General features: G+C 46.9%; 1 protein-coding gene across 4 annotated transcripts in view; it reads right to left on the reverse strand.

Annotated features, from left to right (window-relative positions):
• Positions 1-5142: 5142 nt before the first annotated feature.
• Positions 5143-19536, reverse strand: part of CD151 (CD151 molecule (Raph blood group)) — a 31527-nt gene continuing 17133 nt past the window's right edge. For all 4 annotated transcript variants that reach the window (XM_050975278.1, XM_050975280.1, XM_050975277.1 and 1 more), the window contains 7 exons: positions 18051-18154; positions 16903-17094; positions 12600-12674; positions 9993-10097; positions 8982-9137; positions 8022-8108; positions 5143-7259 (listed from right to left, as the gene is read on the reverse strand). In XM_050975278.1, coding sequence (XP_050831235.1) covers positions 7200-7259; positions 8022-8108; positions 8982-9137; positions 9993-10097; positions 12600-12674; positions 16903-17094; positions 18051-18134 — 759 coding nt within the window. In that variant the 5' untranslated portion in view covers positions 18135-18154 and the 3' untranslated portion in view covers positions 5143-7199. The remainder of the gene's footprint in view (positions 7260-8021; positions 8109-8981; positions 9138-9992; positions 10098-12599; positions 12675-16902; positions 17095-18050; positions 18155-19536) is intronic.

Genomic DNA, 19536 nt, shown 5'->3' on the forward strand with positions numbered 1-19536 from the left:
GCCACCTCTGGTGGGACTGGGGACAGGATTAATTAGCTGGAGGAAACAAGGGGTGAATTTTTGCCTCCTACAAGCCCCCAAAACAAGCTCAGAGGTTGGTTTTTAGGTTATCCAGGATGTAGACTGGGAAAAAAAAAGCCATTAGATCAATTATGCCTTATTAAAACCATAATTGCTCTAATTACAGCCCATTGCTCCTGACCCCTGCCCAGAAGGTGATGTCAGCCAGGCTGCCCCTACCTGCAGGGTCTGTGTGTGGGGAGGGAGGAGCACCTGAAGGGCTGTGGCTTGCTACCTCCTCCAAGACCCATTCCTGGGGAAAAGTGGTATTAAAAACTGGACCAGAATGGTGAACTTGTTCCCCTGAACTGGCTCTAAGCAGGTGAAGCAGGAACTGGCTCCCTCTCCCCAAACCCCAATCTCCCTCTCTGCTCCAGCCCAGTTCCTGCTGCCAGTTAACCCACAGGCTGGCAGCACCTGGTCCTCTCCAGGGAGACAAGCAGCATCCTTGGACCCTGCCTCTGAGAAAGACTCTGAATCCTAAAGCAGTGAAAAAAGAGTAGCAGTGCATGGAGAGCAGAAGCTATTTGCATCCATATCCCAGACACCTCTGCCTGCAAGAACAGAATCAAGTTGACTCCAAGCTCCAGGCTATATGAAACCAGAGAAAAATAAGTGATTCTAAACCAGAATGGGTTTAGAAGAGGAGTGCCACCAGAGTTCAGCAGTTTTGTGGGGTCATAACTCCTTTGGAGCTGTATTTTTATTGTTACTTACTTTACAGGCAGAGCTGAAGAGGTGCAGCTGCAACTGGGGCTCTGTGGAGCTTGGCACAGCTTGAACAGGCACTAAAAGGAAGTTTTCAATCTAAGAGGACAAGGAAAAGGAAAAACTGCTAGGAATTAATTTGTCCATTGTGCTGAGCAGGCCCTGGTGGGGGGCTCGAGGATGAGAAGGAGCTCAGCTCTCACTCAGGAGGCGCAGGATGGACTTTTACTGCACTGCTGCCTGCTCCACCATTCCCACCCAGCACCAGCACCAGCACCAGCAAAATCTGCTGCTCATCTCACCAAAGGAGTCATGAGCTCTGCCAAACACCCTGGCACAAGAGGTGCCCTCAAGCATCCAGGCAGACAGGGGACACAACTCCTGTATTCCAGTCAGAGCCGTAACCACATCCCCACCAACGCAGCGCTCTGCTTGTGAAACGCTGCCTCTTCTCACCCACGTTTGTTTAAATTCAGTTCACTCCCTGAAGGCAGAGTTGGTTTTTTGGTGTAAAGGGGGCCAAGAGCCCACATTTGTTGGAACTATGATTTTAATAGCCTGATCCTGTGACATTACCTGTGATAAGTGAACTGTAAAATACATGTGAAAAACGTATTTAATACATATGCAACCTTCTTCACTGTTTCATGATTTAGGGCTCTGCTCCCTGTTTTGGGGTTCAGGATTTTTCAGTCTGGAACTGTAGACAAACCTCAAATGTTTCTTTTGAGTAATCCTGCCACAACTGCCAGCTAGAGCCTAAACAACTGAATCATTCATGAGCCCCTCCACAGAGCACGAGGCATTCAGCAGAGGAAAGAGCACATCAGCCTTTAACTGGCTGCTATTAAAAACCTGGAAAGGGCGGTGGGAGAGGGAGGAAGGAGGAAAAGGAAATAAATTATAATGTTGATCATGTTTGTGGAACAATGATGGAAGACTGATGGAAAACACAAGGAGAAAATGAGAATTAGCCTGGGATATCTTAGACAGTTGGGAACATTTAAATGGGACAAGATTTAATTTAGGAGAATATAAAATAGGTCCTGATGATGCTCAGTATGTAACAGAGGAATAACGTGCAAGAGAAGAACCACAAGAGCTGGGTGTGGAGGAACATGCCTTCAGATGTCATTTTGTAGCAAGATTAGCTGTTATTTCAGTCTGGAGGGAACTGAGCTGACATCCTCCAGGAGTGAAGACAGCAGCTGAAGTCCAAAACCCAAGCCTGGTGCCTCACATTTCAGGTCATCATTGCTTAATTTTGCATCCCAAAATGGGCAGCAAAGAATCAAAGCATGTAAAACACCATGGGAAAGCAACTAGCCAGTAAAGACTGCTTGGGAGGGTAAAAAGGTTATTAAACAGGAAGGAACTCGGGAGGAGGGAGAGGGGAGATGAGTCTGGAAGGATGGAGCACGTTTTTCTGGTGTCAGACTTCTGGGATGAAGGGGCTCCAGCTGTTCTGAGCAAAGTAAGAAATACCAACTCCACCAGTAAGCGTTTTTCTGTGGGTAGTGGAAATCCTCCAGCGTGGCAGGAGAGCTACGGGTGTACATACACACACATAAGGCCAGAGCTCTAAAGCATCACCCCACACCTCTGCACGCCAGTGTCAGTGCCTGCTGTGGTTGTCTCTGACCCCAGGGGTACAAGGGGCTCAGTGTGACCCTCACCCTTCTCCCCATGGCTGCCAGGGACACATGTGACAGCTGTCAAAGTCAAATCTGGGACTGCAGGGGGGCAGGGTTGGCTGTTGCTGTCCCAATGCTAGGAGACAGCAGCCGGTGGCAGGATTAGGCCATGCCAGGGCACGGGGCTCTCCCTACACTCTATGTGGGTAGAAACTGCTCTGCTCTTGCCAGCCACACAGTTCACTAAGAAATGAAGCCTGGAAATGCCTTACACTCAGCAGCTCATTTTTGCAGAGAGGAGCTGTAATCAGAAGAGGGAAAGCTGCTGATCCTGATGGCCTCAGCCCATGCAGCTTCCTTGCTGTTAATGCTGGCACGCAGGAGGAGCAGCCTCCTTTGCAGAGCATTAAGAGGGCTTCAGAACCCCAGAATGGTGCACTTGGAATGAGTCACTGAATGCATTTGGGGGGAGCATCAGCATCCTTGCTGCTGGTGTGATTACAGCTTGTTTGAGAGCATTACGCTCCTTCCCCACAAGGAATTTGTCATCTTTGAAGGCACCACATGAATCTGCTCCCTTTTGCCTCTGTGGCCAGCTGGGAAAGGAGAGAGCATTCCCCTCTGCCATTTCCCAAGCAGGCTCTATTTGTCCTGTCTCACCAGGGAGGAGAGTATCAGCCTCTGAGCCACTGCTGCAGCCCTGCTCAGTCCCAGCCCATCAGGAAAACAAGGGCATTACAATCACCGCTGAAGGGAGGCTTCATAAATGGCAAAAGAAAGGGGCACCAAGGCCTCCCTAGGGGGAAAATTCCCCCAGTTAAATGGCAGGAGAAGAAAGGGCATGTCTGTGAACTGGTTGAGGGTTAAAAGCAGCCTTGCAGGGGAGCATAAAATACTCATCTTGTTTGAAATGGCAGGAACAGAGCGACTGCCCAAAGCTGGACCCTTGCAGAAACTGCTTACCACTACAGCTGTTTTCCCCTTTATTCCTGAGCAAATTGTGCAGACCAGGTGGCCACCCCAGGAGCTGAGCTAACTGCTGCAAAGGGCAATTAGCACAGCTGAAATCTCCAAGTCCAAAGCGAGACAACAAGCCTGTGCTCCTGTCTCCAGAGAGGGGGAAGCACCCAAGAGACCTGAGGCTGTGGGGATGCTCTAGGATGGCAGTTGCATCTTGATTACAAACACTGCAGAAGCCCTTCCAAAGAGAAAGAGAAATCGCTTGAAAGCAATATCTTCATGCTTAGAAACACTGCTCCAGACGTCCCAGACACCACGCCAGGACAGGACTACGGAAAGAGTGGTAATTTTCCTCTGGGAATGGGAAAAGGTGGCTGTGGCCACACTGCACTCCTAAGGACACAGAGGGGACGAAGACAGCCCTTCCTCCTCCGTTTGTGCTCCACCTTCAACTCCCTTCTCCTGGAAATGGGGCTTGGGAGGAGGTCTCATAAATGTACGCAGTCACATTCGTGTGTCACCCCATGCGTCCCAGGAAGGCGCAGCAGTCCCGCAGCGGGGCACTGGCTGGCTCCCGAGCAGCCGGCTCTCTCCCCTGCCCAGGCAAACCCGCCTGCGGGCGGCTTTGGCAGGAATCTCGCCTCAGAGCCGAGCGAGGCCAGGTGAGGCTGGCAGCCTGTCCTGCGTGAGCAGTGCGGCGCTACAGCCCGAGAGCCGGGACCTGCTGGGGCCGGAGCGCGGCGCTCCCTCCCTCCCTCGGTCCCTCCCGGGCGCACTCCCGGCACTGGGACACCGCCGTGTCCCCGTCGCCACCGCGCGGCCGCGCCCCGCACTGCGGGCGGCGACACCGTCGGCACTCGGCGTGGCACGGGGCATTCCCACCCCCGCATCCCCCCGGGTGACCATGGATAGACGGCATCGGTCTGCTCCCGCTTTTTGACCTGCTCCTGGTCAGGTCAAAATCGTGGTGATTCCAAGAGGACACGTTTATACCCCTGTGGCAGCTAATAATAGAATAATAACTATCAATACTAATAAGTCTGCTATTCATTCTAATAATCATAGTTTTAGGTTGCAATAGGTGATTATACTAATGGGTCCTAAAACATAATATTGTAAATGGAATTTAACATTTAAATTTAACATCCCAACAGTAGATTTTTGATACTTGTATTAATAGCTCATACCAATACTATAAATGCTAATGCTTACAGGAGATGATAATAAACACCAATAAAATAAACTAATACTACTAATTAATAAAAATATTAATAAGGCTAATAGCCACTCCTGTCACTACCCTGACAGGACAGAGGGCAAATGATGGGTGACACTGCAGGCCACTGGTGACCCTGAGGCCTTGGGCTCCCCTGGACTGCACTGGCAGGTTTTGACCCATTACACCAAACAGAGCCTTCTCATTAGGCCTGAGCTCATAATAATTAAGCCCTGTGTTCTCATTTGACCCCTTCATCAATTATCAGAGCCTCAAATGCCCTCAAGTAACCCCTACCAGGAACTCCAATGACCCCTGTGACCTTGAGCAACCCCTGAGGTTCTGCACCCTGAGCTCTCACGGGGGAACAGCCTGCAGCACCCCACACCACATCATAACCAGGCTGGCAGGGGCAGGGATGTGAAGAAGACTCCCCTCAGCTTCTTTCCCTGCCTGGTCCCTCCATTCATCTTCTTGAGGAGCTGGCTCCTCAGCAGCAGGATCTGAGCAAAGCAGAGAACTCACCTGGCTCATGGTAGCCCTTCAGTTGTACCACACACAGTACAGAGTCTTAAGCTTTATTTTTCTATTGGCCAGCAATTTAAACTGGGTTAAAAAAACCAAAAGCAATGAATATTGTTACACAGAGAAAAGTATAAAACAACTCAGTAGACGCAAGCCAACTTTTTTGTGTTTATGTCTCATTCTTCCTGGCCTCTCCCAACCCTGTACAATGTGTTTGAAGGGAATGGGCAAAGGCAGCTATGAAGATATGCTTAAGAAATCAGAAATATTGCTTCAAGCAACATGCTCAATATTTTCCTCTTAATTAGTAGTCAATACTTGTTAAGGAACTTTACTATAAAACAAGAAATAATTTAGAGATTTCTCCTTTAGATCATTACAGAATAATTTAGATTTCTTTCCTCTCTTTCTTACTGTTGTGGAACCAAGGATACACCTCAGTTCCTCCACCTCTCTTTCTGCATTAGTTGAGGATTATTTCATAGGACTGATAATGGAGGAGTTTCAGATTGACCTGCTCTGAATTTGAAGTGTTGCCCTTTAGCGCCAGTCCACGATTTCTGCTCTGTGAACCAAAACCCCCACGAGGCTGCAAGACCCTTTACTGGGCTGGATGATTATATAGGCTGTCTGCTGCCAGGGGCTCAGCCAGCACTGCTAAAAGGCCAGAAGAGGGAAGAAATTTATTTATGAAGGTCTGAGCTTGTCTTCACTGCTCAGAAACACCAAACTCCACTTTCTGCTGCTTCATGAGTGTAACAGGCATACCAGGAAGAAAGGAACAAGACAAGAGAAACACAAGATCCTGTGAATTCAGGCTATGATCCTGCTGGCACCAAGTCCATGGCAATGTCTGTGTCCTGTGCAGAGCCAATACTGAATTAAAACCTATTCTTCAGCAGCAAACAGCTAACCCAGCACTACCAATTTACCAAGTACACTGGGGCAACTGGTTGAAACTGACTCTCCTGACTTTCTTGGCAGTAACCAGTAAAGTGAGATTCCAGACAAAGCCAGAAAACCCTCAGCTAATTAACAAGCTATTTGGAGACTGAAAACCATTGGTGTATATCCATTTCCTGCCAAGGGAGGTAAACCTGGAGGTTTTAGTTAGAAAAATCAAACCAAGGGAACATCTCAACATGTAACAGATGAAAAAGGTACTTCCACTAACTGAGCAGGCCAAAGGGTAGCAAGATATGGCAGCCTCACAAAAAGACCAGTTCTTCACCAAACCTCATCAGGGGTTGGGAGGTGGAAATAAGAGTCCTCACTCATGCTGGAAACCAGTCAATAAAACAGACTAGACCCAAAAAAGGCAGTCCATCCTCTTTGCTCCAGAACTGCTGGGAAGCAAAAGGCCTCTTGTGGCTCCTAATGGCACTGTGCTGGAGGAGGCTTCAAGGAAGAGAAGGAAGAATTGCTGAGAAATACTAAGGCACCCACAACATCTTGGCAACATGAGTGTCACACCTAGATTTCAGCTGCACCAAGTTGAGCTCCCAGCTGGCTGGGCGAGTAGCTCCTGCTCCCAGTAGCCAGGCAGGCATCCTCTCTGGTGGAGAACAGCTCTGTTAGGACATTGGTGCATACTTGGGAGGAGGGAGAGAGAGAAATCTTCTATGTAGGAGAAATTCAGCTCTGGCTCCAGCTCAGTGCAGAACCATCATCTGTCTTCACAGTCAGTGCCTGTGAGCCACTTCTCAGGAGAGCAAACCATGATTCTTGTACAGCATCCTGATAGCTTCATGTTGGCTTGGGAGAAGCCTCAAGGGAAATGGCCTTGGATAAATCTTGCTTTGTAGTTATATCAAGGGACTGTTGTGCTAAAGCTTCTAGCAGAAGATCCACAGCTTTTTTTTTTTCTTGACGCTGAAGAGGACCTGCTGAACTCCCGGCTGCCTTGTACACAACAAGGAGGGTGACTCTCCCCAGAGGGGCTGGTAAGGCAGTGCATGGTTCTAAAGGCATTCAATTGCAGAGCCAAGTCCTCAAGTTACAGACACTTTGGTGGTGGTGGTGGTGGTGAAGAGTGGTCAGGTTTGGCAGGTGCTAAGGGAAGTGGCAGAGGGGGAGCAACAGAGCTCTCACAGCTATTAATATGGTTCTGACTTTAAACTCTTGTACAAGCAGCAGGTGAAAATCATCCCAAAGATCTGCAGTGTAAAGGGAAGAAAGAAATACATGAAAATCACAGAATGGATGCAGTGGAATCAGCAACTTGCAAATTAACAGTTCAGACCCACATGAGTGTCAGCCAGCTCCTGCCTGGGGATAACACACTCCAGCTTGCAATAGGCAGCAGGAAAAAAACAATCTGTGCTAATCCTTGTAATTAACCACCAGCAGCTTCCTGGGGTGTAATTTGGCTGCTTGCCAGAACAAAGGGGAAGATGAGGAACTCCCAGACACATCTGCATCATGAAAAAAGAATATCCTATGCCATCCCCTCTTAAAATGAGAGTGCAAGACATTCACATTCTACACCTTCATTGATCACCTTCTTGCAAATCATTGCAGACCCACAGGGCTGTTCTTCAACATGACACAGCTGAAGGAAAAATTCTGGGTAACTCGAGATAATCCTTAGGATCCCGGGTGGGAAGATCCCTGCTGCAGGGCAGGCAGTTATGGGACACAGCCACAGGAGGGCTTCCTCGAGCTGCCGAGCCATGGCCTCCCACAGCCCCGGAGAGCAACTCCTTCCCCGGCCCAGCTGGATATGTCACCTGCAGGGAATTCACCAGACTGGCACAAAGGCTTTTGCTTTGGGCCTGGTGAATCCTCGGGACTCCAAAGTCCTGGCAACTTCTTGCCAGGCAAGGAAAAGCAATAAAACATCTTTATTTACATCTCTCAGCTCGGGTGTTCCTTCAACTTCTGCCCAGCACCCCAAGACTCCCCTCAGCCCTTTTTACCTGCACACAAGCAATGCTGATGCCCACTGCCCCGATAATTTTCAGATGCTCTTGAATGAAGTTTTCCAGCTTGGTAATGCAACCACTCTGCAGGGTGAAAGAAGGGACATGGAAAATCAGCTTCATTTTAACCTCTTGTTTATTTTAATCCAATGTTTGTGACCCTTGAAAGCAGCACTTTTTAAAGTGATGTCTGTGAGCAATCTCTTTCCCCAATATCTCTGGAAAAGCTAGGCAGATGAACTGTGAACTGCATCATGCCTGCTGTTGCTCAGGACAAGCTGGCTCAGGAACCTCTGAACAAACCCAAGTTGGCTGCTGGCAGTGCAGGAGAAATGCAGAAGAACTGACCACATCACACAGAGAGTGCCATTCTTCTTTCAGGTATGTGGAGAAAGATTCCTCACTGCCTAGCTCCTGCCTGGAGGGGATGTTTATTCCTGTGAGGCCAAAAGGCCAAGGAAATGCTGCTAAGTGCATCCAGAGCCAACAACCCTAACATAACTGAAACCTTTTAAGAGTAAATTCTTCCCACTGCTATTTATTACAGTTTGGTTATTGAGTTTTGGTATGAACCTGGAAAACCAGGCTCTGTCTGATTCTGCCTTGCAACTGTCAATCAAGGACGAGAAGTATCTCCATTTGCACCTCATGGAGTAATTCCAACCACAGGAAGCTGTGTCAAATGTAGGACTTGCATCCAAATCTCCTCAGAACTAACAACCTCTCCTGCCTCCCCGCATAATTAATGTACAAAAATAATTATTTTCCTCTATATCAACATATTAAATAACTAAAGAGCTGAACACTCAGCTAAAGAAGTGAATTCTACATTCTAAGGAATATTACTGACCTTGCAGCCTACTGACAGTTTGCAGTAATAACCCATCACCATCACTCCCTGCCCACCTCCTTTACACACTTTGTGTCAGGTGGCTCTGAAGCCCTTCTGCTCTTTACCTCCTTGTAGATGTTGGAAGGATGGTCTCTTCTGCCACACAGGTCAGTGATTGTCTTACAGCAGCTGTCTGGGACTTTCCTCCCACTGGCCTCTGAAGATTTGATCCACAGGCTGTCAGTCCAGTCCGTGTAGTTGTTGCTCCCACAGCACTTGAACTGCACACACACAGAGCAAAGGCTGAGCCTGCAAGCACTGCAACTTTCTTCTCCTCCAGCCTCCCCCATCAAGCCCTGGGCTTCACCCTCCTTGGCAGATACTCCAGCTATCTCATGGGTTTGGGCTTTTTTATAATTATTAGTGACTTTTGTGTTAAGAGTTCTCTAAATGGCCCTTTAAATATCAAGTTCATCCATCCTTCAGCAGCTGTGACTTTTGTTTACTGCTGGGACGAACTGTAACCAGAGTGCACCTGCAGCTGCCTCAGCTCATAACTGTGTGTTAATGATGGCAACAGGATAAGTTTAATTACCAGTTACCATCACAAATGCACCTGCTATGGCACTATGCAAAGACCAGCCCCTGTGCTTTGAAAATGCCTATGCACAAGGGCCTTTTCTGTGGGAAAACCTGTCAGAACTGTGGCAGCCCTAACCTGAACCACCCCTGAGCCAGGCACAGCAAGCAACAGTGGCAGAAGAGTTCTTCTTTCATTACATCTTGCTCTCTAGGGTACTGAAAAGCTTAATGAAAAATGTCAGCAGTTTCTCCAAAGCTTTGAACTGGGAACGTAGAAGCAGCTGTCAGAGTGACTTGGCAGCTCCAGTTCACTGGGAGCAGTTCAGATATCATTTCCCCAGTGCTACTGGCCATGCAATTCAGTGATCACACCATGAAATTCTGCCAGTTGCATGGCTCAGGCCTTGCACTTCACCCAGTTTTGTCTTGAATCACAACATACGCTCAGCTTACAGAAGAAATACCTGCAGGTTGGGCATCAAGAGATGCCTTTTGTGTGCTTGGTTTTAAGCTCTCAAGTTGCATTAATTCTCTTTGCCTCCAGAGACACCCACCTCCTGCTGCAGTTTGTCCACTGCACTGGTAACACTCTCTTCTCCCTCCCTCCGGTACTTCTGGGTCATGGTGTTCTTCAGATTTTGTTTCAGCTCCAGGCTCAGCTGAATGGAAGAGACAAATGGGATGAAATCACAAGGCAAACTCACTTCTCAGAATGAGCCAAAGCCCTGCACAATTCCATTGCTTTTGCTCCAAGAGGAGGATGGAGAACCTAGTGGAAGCTACAGCTTCCTTCTTCCTTCAGCCTCCAAGGCTGGACTGGACAGACTTATTTCCAAATGATTACAGATCAGACCTCTGTTTTAATAACTTCAGGGAGGTGCTTTGGGATCAAAGTTCAAACACGTGTGTTACACATCCCCATGTGGCTTCTCACCTTGAATGTACAAGATTGTCAAAACATGCCTGCAATGAAAGGGAATACAAAAGTGTGCCTGCTTAAACATGTATATGCCTGTGATACCATATGCAGTCTTCTCCCTCTAAAGCCTGTAAAAATATACTAAAGACTCTATTTTTGTAAAAAATAAAAATCACTCTGTCCAGGAGCAGGAAGAAATCAAGAGCCCTTGGCATGATGGACTAAAGCCACATAGACCAAACAGCTCTTGTATCATCTTGAAAAAGGATGCCACAGGAGGGAATTAAGCCTGTGATTGCAAAAATCACTGCAAGGCCTTTCTTGATAATAGAGAGACAAAGTCTGATTTTGCAAGAGCAGAATTTCTGAAAGCATAATCATAAACCACTGGCATGTTCAAGTGATTGGATTCAAACACTTATTCCTATGGAGACTCTTATCTAGCTGAATTCTTCTCACCCTTTGGTGACAGCCAAGAAATGCCAAAGAGCCATATACTTTTTTTTTTTTTTGTTATCCTGGTTGCATCTCTTTCTTTTTTTCTTTCATACTGCTTCATGCAGCAACACTGCTTTAGTCCAACATCTTTTAAATTCCAAGCTTCCTATATAAACCAATATACACAATGCCAATGTGCATTTTAGATGGGGTCAATGGAATAAACAGCTGAGCAACCTCTTTATATACCTTTTATTCTACACAGTAAGTAGTAAATGAGAGGTCAAACATCTGGTTATACTAAACTGTGCAAAATATAGTCTGGAGTTTATTCTCCATTTGAAACACTGGTTTCTCCAATCCCAGGTGTCAGATGGGGACAACACCTACCTCACAGAGATGATATGAGGCATCATTCATTAAGATTTGAAAAATGCTTTGAGATCTTGGGCTGGGAAGCTCTATGGAAATGCAAAGGACTTAGCATAATAGAAAGAAAGGAAAAGGTTCAGCAACTGAAAGGCAGAGGCAAATAAAAAGAGTCCATTAGCAGAATTATTACTTGGGAGAAAAGCAGTTACCTGTGGGCTCACGGGGAAGAACTGCAGCATGGAACAGAGATAAAGAACCAGTTTAGACACACACATGCAAGCCTTAGACACCAAAGCAAGGGCTGAAATAAAAACAGTGGCAAACAGAGCAAGCAGCCTGCAACCAAGAGAGAAGCAGGATTTATCAGCCAGAGGGCAAAGGGATGTGCAGCTGTTGATCAGAGATGCACTCAAGTGATCTAAAGCACTCAAGAGTACAGTTCTGAATATGCTGTCCCTTATTTCAGCCCAGGGATCAGCTCCTCTTCATCCACTGTCACATATGAACCTCATGCCTTTGCACAGATGGATGGACAGATCCTGGCTTCCTGCCATACCTGCCAGGATTGATCTTTTCCTGTTAAATATGCACATTCATACCCCAGATCCCTCCTGGCAGGAGCCAGTACAGTTCTTTGGCTCCTTGCAAACCACCAGCACCCATCCAAGGCAAAGCATAGAAGGTCCAAGAGAAAAGGGAATGGCAAGGAGTCCTGGCAGTGAAGTCAACAAGATGGGATGTTCAGCTGCTTTTCAGACAGCCATTTGATAACAATCCTAATTTGCCACTTCCAATCAATTTCCAGACGTGAGAGCAACTTTGCAGGCTGTTTGTGCCTTGGTGGATAACTCCCTTTGAAAGCAAAGTGATGAATTAAGCTCTGCTCTCAGCAACAGCAAGAAGTGCCAAGCCAGACCTGCAGCTGTTGGGAGCCTGTCCTGTGTCTCCTGCCCCTCAGCTGTGCTGCTCAAGTAAAGCTCTCAAAAAGTTCTTGACCTGAAAGGACCTCTCAGCTGGTCCATTCGTTACCTTTGCTGGATGCAGCAGGAACAGCTCCTGTGTCCCGAACACGACAAAGTGGCATTAACTGATTTCAGTTGCTTGCACTATGCCTTGAAGGTTGCAAGGAGAGTTCCTAGATCTACACAGCCTCAAAAACTGTCTCGCACAAGGGTCTGCAGAAAAACAGGGCACGAAGTGCACCACAGGAAGGAGCTGAGCAGCAGGGCTGAGCAGCCCCTTGGAGTAATGAGCACCACTTTGTCAAAACCAAATAATCCAAGGTCTTTCATACATGAAGGGGAGTGAGTAGGTGAGCCACAAACAGACCTAGGTCCCAAGCTTCCAGGCCAAATTTTGGCTGGATAAATGGGATGATAACAAGCTGCTCTCTCTCCCTTGTTTGAGTCTCCAAGGACTAATGTTCACTCACCTGCTGGTAGTAGATATAGGCCAGGATTCCTGCAATGATCTCCAGAAGAAAGATGCATAGCAACAATATGAAGTACTGTAAAATAATGGGGAAAAGACATTAGAACAGACCATAAGGAGATGCCAGGAGGCAGCTTTTCTTTACCTGGTAAAATGCCTGACTCTGTCCTCACTGATGCTTTTCTGCAGCAGTGTTCAAATGCAGGGCTGGGATTAAGGCTTCAACAGGGTAGGAAAGGAACAATCCCACAGATTAATAAAAAACCACCAAACCACAGAATAACTGAAGACAAGCAGCAGCAAGCGTGAGTTTAACTCACACAGCCAGAGGGATATAGAGAATGGAAAAGTGCAAGCAACCAAGATAAGATCACTGTACAAAAGAAACCTAGATAGATAATCTAATGATTACACTCAGTATCATAGAAAGTATCTGATTCTGACATCAATAAAAAAAAAAAAAAAAAAACAAAACTTTTACTTGCTTTGACATTGTTTAGGGCATTTCACCAAGTTACTAAGGAGCAATATATGTTATAAAGATTACTCAATAAAACCACAGAGGCACCATTTCACCAAATATACAGCACAGCAACTAAGCACAAAGCATTGTTTGTGCTCCCAGTGACTTCTGCAGGGCTCAGCCACAGGCTGAGGGCACTTTAGAAGTGGATGGACTTCAGCACTGATTCTCTCTCATCACTGAGACTGTATGTGCTCCTGAACTGGAGTCTAGATGGAAAAGTTCTGCATCTCAAAACCAAAGTGAGAAGAACTCTTAGAAGACTGATGGGAGAACATGACTATTTCCTAAAAGGGCTCAGTGGCAATGAAGTGAAAAGGATAAGTCCTGCTAACCACAAGGAGAGTCAAATGGGCAGAACAATGGGAGCCCTGTTCTATCCACAGACAAGTCAGAAAGCCAAAGCCATGAGGAATATGTGCAGTAGATAAAAAGGACTAGGCTGGCCTGAAGAGCCAGGGTGATGCATCCACTTCGTGCTTAGGGTCCAAGACAGCTTTTCAGGGAGAACCCCTCTCCTGACAAACAGCCCCTGCCTTGCTCATGGTCAGCAATGAACAGTTTCTTTACAGATCCAGGCTGCTCTGTAACTGCTATTAAATTAATCTTCCTGTAGATAAAGCTGAAGAGACCCCAGTTCCAGCCATAGCAAGGACCTCAAGCTAAGTTCCTGTAAGAGCTGGCTTCCCCAGGACAGAACAAACAAAATATCTCCTGTTTTCTGTTTTACCCTCAACCTTAAGAAAGGTCTGTTACCAAGAGACAAAGCAAATGGCTCCCTACAAATGTAACTGGACATCAAACCTGCACAAAAAAAGACAGTGAAAATCTGGACACAGCAAGGATGCCTTCTGCTGCACATGGGTTACACCCCCACAGTGCACTCTTTTCATTAGGTATTTCCCAGCCCCTTCTGCAGGAGTAAAATCACACAAACACTCAGGCTTCCTCCTTCACCCCTGCTGGGCTTGAGCAGCTGCAAAGGAAGGACAGCTGGGTTTTATCTGCAGTCCAGGCTTTAATCTGAGCACACAATCTCAGCCTTTCACTCTCCTGCCCCAGGCTCTCCCCCACAGCCATCCCGACCATCTCCGCAGCCGCCTGTACAAGGTACCCATTCATCCCAGGGCAATGAGTCACACACTGGAGTGCAGGACAGCTACAGGCTGCTCCCAACACTCCCAGGAGGTTGAAAAGGGGCAAGAAAGGGCTGGCAGACCTTGACACAACGGCTGGCTCTCTTTTGTTGGGACCTTGTTGTGCCTTAACTGACCTGACATAATTTCTCTGCCAAGGAGGGGCAGGATGCTGAGAACAACCAATGGACTGGAAAGCTTATTTATTTTTCCTTGCTCTGTATAATGTCAGATGCATTCAGGTAGAGGTAAGGTTATGTCACCACAAGCTCTCTGCTCGCTGTGCTGGCTTACAGTGGATAGAAACAAACACATATCCAGCAGACCTTAACAAATCTGAGTCACAAATAAAACCTTGTGAGGGAGGTTAGTGCATCTACCACCCATGAACCCAACCTGTCTCTGCTGAAACATTCCATTATCTTACTCTCATCATTCCCCTAGGGCCACTTCCAAGTATCATGCTGATATAGGGGAGCAGCAGCTTTCACTCTGGACACACACAGAGCACAGAGCTGCTTCTCCCTGCTCTTCAGCTGCAGCTGCAAGGCTTTCTTGGAGGTCTGCTATGGGAGGAGTAGGCCAGCTCTGGCATGGAACTGTAGGGACATGCCCTACTTGTTTCCCAAGTCAGAAATGTGTGATCACCAGAAACTCTCTGGCAAACACATGCCTGGACCTGGGTGGGCTCTAAGCAAAATTTACCCTGGCTCTGGCTCCAAGACTGAGTCAGGGCTATTGGGTGTCTCCTGAAGAAAGTCACTTTCTCTCTTTACAAGCAAGGTTTCCTATTTGACAGGTCTTTCCCTGGGACTCCTGCTGGATTTTGACTGAAGTATGATATAACAGTGGTCTGTGTCCTTGTAAAGAGCTGGACTGCAGCATCACAGCCAGCCAGGCTGCAGATCCACTGCCCTGCCTGCTCATGGAGCCAGAGAAACTCCACCTCTGCTGCCCAAGCCTCAGCACAGTACATGTTAAGGAAGGCCAGTAAGAAATGACAAAAAAGTAGCACAGCTGTCAGTGATGAGCAATGAAATACTATGAAAAATCTTGAAGTGGGCTCATAAAACTCAAGTTACATACAAGGCAGAAAAAAAAAAAATCACAGTTTCCCAACTTTGCAAGAGAAAAACAAACTAAAAACCAGATATGTATTTTACAAACATATCCAGAGCTGTCAGTAATCGACTCTTAACAGCACCAAGGCAGCACCGGGGAGAGCACAGCTCTGTGCTGCTTATACTGCTCCCTCCCATATTTACATGGGTCTCTTGCACAGAGGGAAAGTGGGACTGGCTGGCACAGCCCCTGGGGTGACTGTGAAGCTGTCAGGATTACTGTCTGAGCTCAGAGCTGGCAGAGGCCTCCAGCCAGGCTCACCCAACCCTGGCAAGCACAGCCCTGTCTCAGATTACTCAGGGCAACCAAAGCAGAGCACAAGCAAGAAGAGACAATAGGTCTGTCACAACCAGCCACTCCGAAAGGACTCGTGGTGTAAGGAGACAGAGTGACCTTTTATTCCCAAGAGAAAATTATTAATTTTCTATGGCAGAATAACAAAGAAAACTCCACTGGATTTTCATGCATAGCTTCTGGCTGAGGGAAAAAGACAAAGGGAGATCTCTCTGGCACGGAGAGTCAGTGAAGCAAGGCCAAAACCAACTGCTACAGATCAGGAACCCACTGAACAAGCACCAGCAATGCACTCACTGTGTCTCCCTCTATATTTTATTCTCCCTCTCTGGCCCTACCCTGCCTCTCACAGGGATTATCAGGTCTGCATAGCAGTGAAGCATCAGGCTTGCTCACAACTCTTATTTCTGCTCCTCTATCCAAACTAAAGAGGAGAAATGGGGTCAGTCAGGTGAACAAGAATTTGCTAAGGGAGGAGCTGGTGGCTGAAGTTTTTTTTCTGTACCTGTGAATGCCAAGAGCCACTGATTGTTATTTCAGTCACTGCACTCACCACTGCAGCCCAGACACTAGAACAGACAGCTGCCACACTCCAGACTGAAAGGGAGACTTGAGAGGGAGCAAGCAAAACAGAAACCTCAGGGATGGTAAAAAACTTCAGTGTAGGTGGGTAAGCAGGGAGCTCAGGAAGTAACACAGAGAAAGCTGTAAAAGAATCAGCAGATTATCAAAATAGTATAGCTCTTCTTTGTGGAAGCAAGACTAAAGTGATTTTTTTGCAACTGAAGAAAATATTGGAAATGTCCTGATCTTTGACAACCAAGTGAAAAAGTGTATTTGTATTGAACCGAATGTCATTAAAAACTGAACCTAATGTCATTTTGTTACAGGTCTCTCATATTTTCCTCCCTCTTCCCATTTTCCAAAACAGAATATAGAATGGGCAAGGAAGAAGAAAGAGACAAAAGCCACAAGATTTTGTTTTGAATAGTTTCAAACAGATGTTCTCACACTAAGCACAGGTATTTCAACTACACTTTTTACTCTTGAACCATGCAGCACACTCTTTGTGTGAATGAAAGAAAATGCTCATGTCCCCTAGGACATGGACAGCACTTCTGTCAGGAGCTGGGGCCCTTAGTGATATTTGCTGTAGGACAAACAAATAAGGCTGGTGCACAACACAACCAAGATGCTCCCCCCAAATAAAACAATCAAGCAAAACTCACAACTCTTAGCAAATTCCGCCGCTCTTTGAAGGTGGCACAGCACCCAAGGATGCCAGTGACCATGACCACCACCCCAGCCACCACCAGGATATAAGCAGTTGCAGAGTATGTGCTGGAGGAGAGCAGGCTGATGTAGTCACTCTTCTCAGCCAGGGTCCAGGCGCCCACTGCCATCACGGCCCCGCCAGCCAGCTGGGGAGAGAGAGAAGCAAGCAAATGAAGGGGATCTGAGGCATGAACTTCCTCACCTCCCAGAGCAGCTGGACAGGGACAGCAGGATGTACCACAGCTCCATCAGCTAGCCAAAGATCATTTACATTAAAAGATGGACTCAGTGGGACTGGAGCATGTCCAGCTTCAAGACACCCAGTTCAGCACCCCAGGCAGCCTGAGAGGGAAGCTATCTAAACCATCTACTTGTATACAGCAGCTCATACTCAGACCAGTCTTCCCAAATGTAGCCACACTGGGTTTTGGGCAAATAAAACATGTCAAATCTGTATGACCAGCCTGGCTGGCTAAACTTTAACCCTTGTGACAAGTGAACACAGAGAATCTAACCACATCCCTAGTGGTCCCTTCTCTCCTTGTAAGCCTTCAGCTTCCAGAGGGTTTTAGGCAGCTTCTGGTAAACTCAGACAGTTTTTCTTAAAGGTCTGATCTGGACACTCCATTGCTCTGTCCCATGCACTGAAGTAAAACACAGTCCTTTGGCATCAGTAACTTTTGTGGTGGAAAGTATGACTCTAAGAAGCTCTAAAGTGGATCAGCTGCAATAAGGTGTGTGTCATCTGCCAGCACTCCCCTCTGCCATTTTGAGAGGAGGAATGGCAAGAGAGTGGACCCCTCAGGCTCCTGGAAAAAGTAAACCAGGTGAAAAATCAAGGCTTATTTTCAGGCTTCCTGTAATTTTCTATATTTGGTAACATGACCTAGAAACAGCCACATGCTACAGTGTCAAACCACAACTTCTGCAGCCTGAGCAGCCAAGCATGAGGGGTGACATTTCACCCAAGAGGACAAAGGCTGTGTCCTACTGACATCAGCACTTCTTCCCAAACACTTCATTATGCCCAAGATTTCTGCACCCCTGACACCAAAATTGCAGTACCACCTCATTGCCTCTGACACAGACTGAGTTTTCTTACCCAGAAAAAGAAGTTGAAGATGAAGAGAAGGTACTTCAGACAGATGGTCCCACATGTTTCCTTCTTTTCTGTATACTCACGCATCTTTCTGGTTCACCAAGTTCCTAAAAAAAACCCAAAAAAACCCAGAAAAGCTTGAGTCAGTCATCACACCACTTCTCCCAGAGGGCCAGCATTACTACCCTCCTTCTCCAAGTTCTAACACTTGCAATCTTTTGAGGTAAGTTGGTGAACAAGCCATTCAGCTGACTTCAGGGACACAGGACAGTGCTTGCTCAGATAAAGAGCTCTCATATCCATTTGGGTGACCTACACACACAAGATCCTGCACAATCCCAGGCCTGTTCTCCAGAAAATCCCAGTCTGGCTCCTGAGTGCAGCCTGTAGCTGCTGTTCTGAAGGTGGCAACAGAAACCCTGGTCTCCAATATTTATGGAATAATCTGTCTCCCAATAATATTATCTTCTCACTGACATTAGTTACAACTGCCTTAAATAGATCCTTCTCTAAGTTTGGGTTATTTTTGATCTTTACAACTGTAACTGAGAACACACTCATTATATCTTCAGATGTCCTATCCTTTTTGAACCCCAGCAGTCTGTTGGAGTAATTAATTCTCTTCACTGCTTACTTTCCATGGCCCTTCTCACTGGCTAGCTGTCCCCCAGGGCACTAAGAGACTGTAGCACCCAGCTACGAAGAGGAAGAAACACAACCCTTGGCTTCAGATGATCTGACAACAAAAAATGCCCCTGCAGATATGTAAGGAATGGGATTTTGTTGTGAGTCAGTCCCAGTGCAGTGTTACAGACCTGCTGCACCCTGGAGCACATTTCCCAGAAGTGGGTCTGCAGCAAGCACAGCTCCACGTTACTTCTCTGTCTGTTGTTCAGACCTCAAAGTCTGAACCTTTCAAAAAAATATTCTCATCACTGCCTGACCAGGCAGACACAACAAAAGCACTGTACAGAGTATTGCTGCCAGCATCACCTATGTGAGGCAGGATGCAGAAGTGCAACCAAGTCCTCACCACTTGCATTCAATTAAAAAATCATCTCTTTCCTCCCACACCAGCCAGCGAGGAATGATGCAAACATTGTGCACCAACATCAGAGTGCAACGTTTTCCTAAACCAGCAATTTCCCTGGAAGCAGGAAGGCAAACAGCCTCTACATTTTTCCAGAGGCATGGAGTTCATGCTTAGTTCATATACAAAACTTCTTCATACAAGTGAAGAAACTCCCTCCAGGGAGCCACTGCAGCTACACCCAGCCATGCAGTACAGACTCATCTACCTTGGCAAAACACCTGACAACAAAGAAAGTGAGAAACAGGTACACACAGCCAGGATGCACATCAGCTGACTATCAGCATTATCTTTGCCACCACACTTCTAACGTCTGGCTTTAGAGCCAGATGAACCAAGGCTGGGAACAGCAGCTGCCCATTCTGCAGCATAATTATATTTTATTTGCAGGAAACTATT

This window comes from Serinus canaria, chromosome 5 (assembly GCF_022539315.1).
Source record: "Serinus canaria isolate serCan28SL12 chromosome 5, serCan2020, whole genome shotgun sequence".
Taxonomy (NCBI): Eukaryota; Metazoa; Chordata; class Aves; order Passeriformes; family Fringillidae; genus Serinus; species Serinus canaria.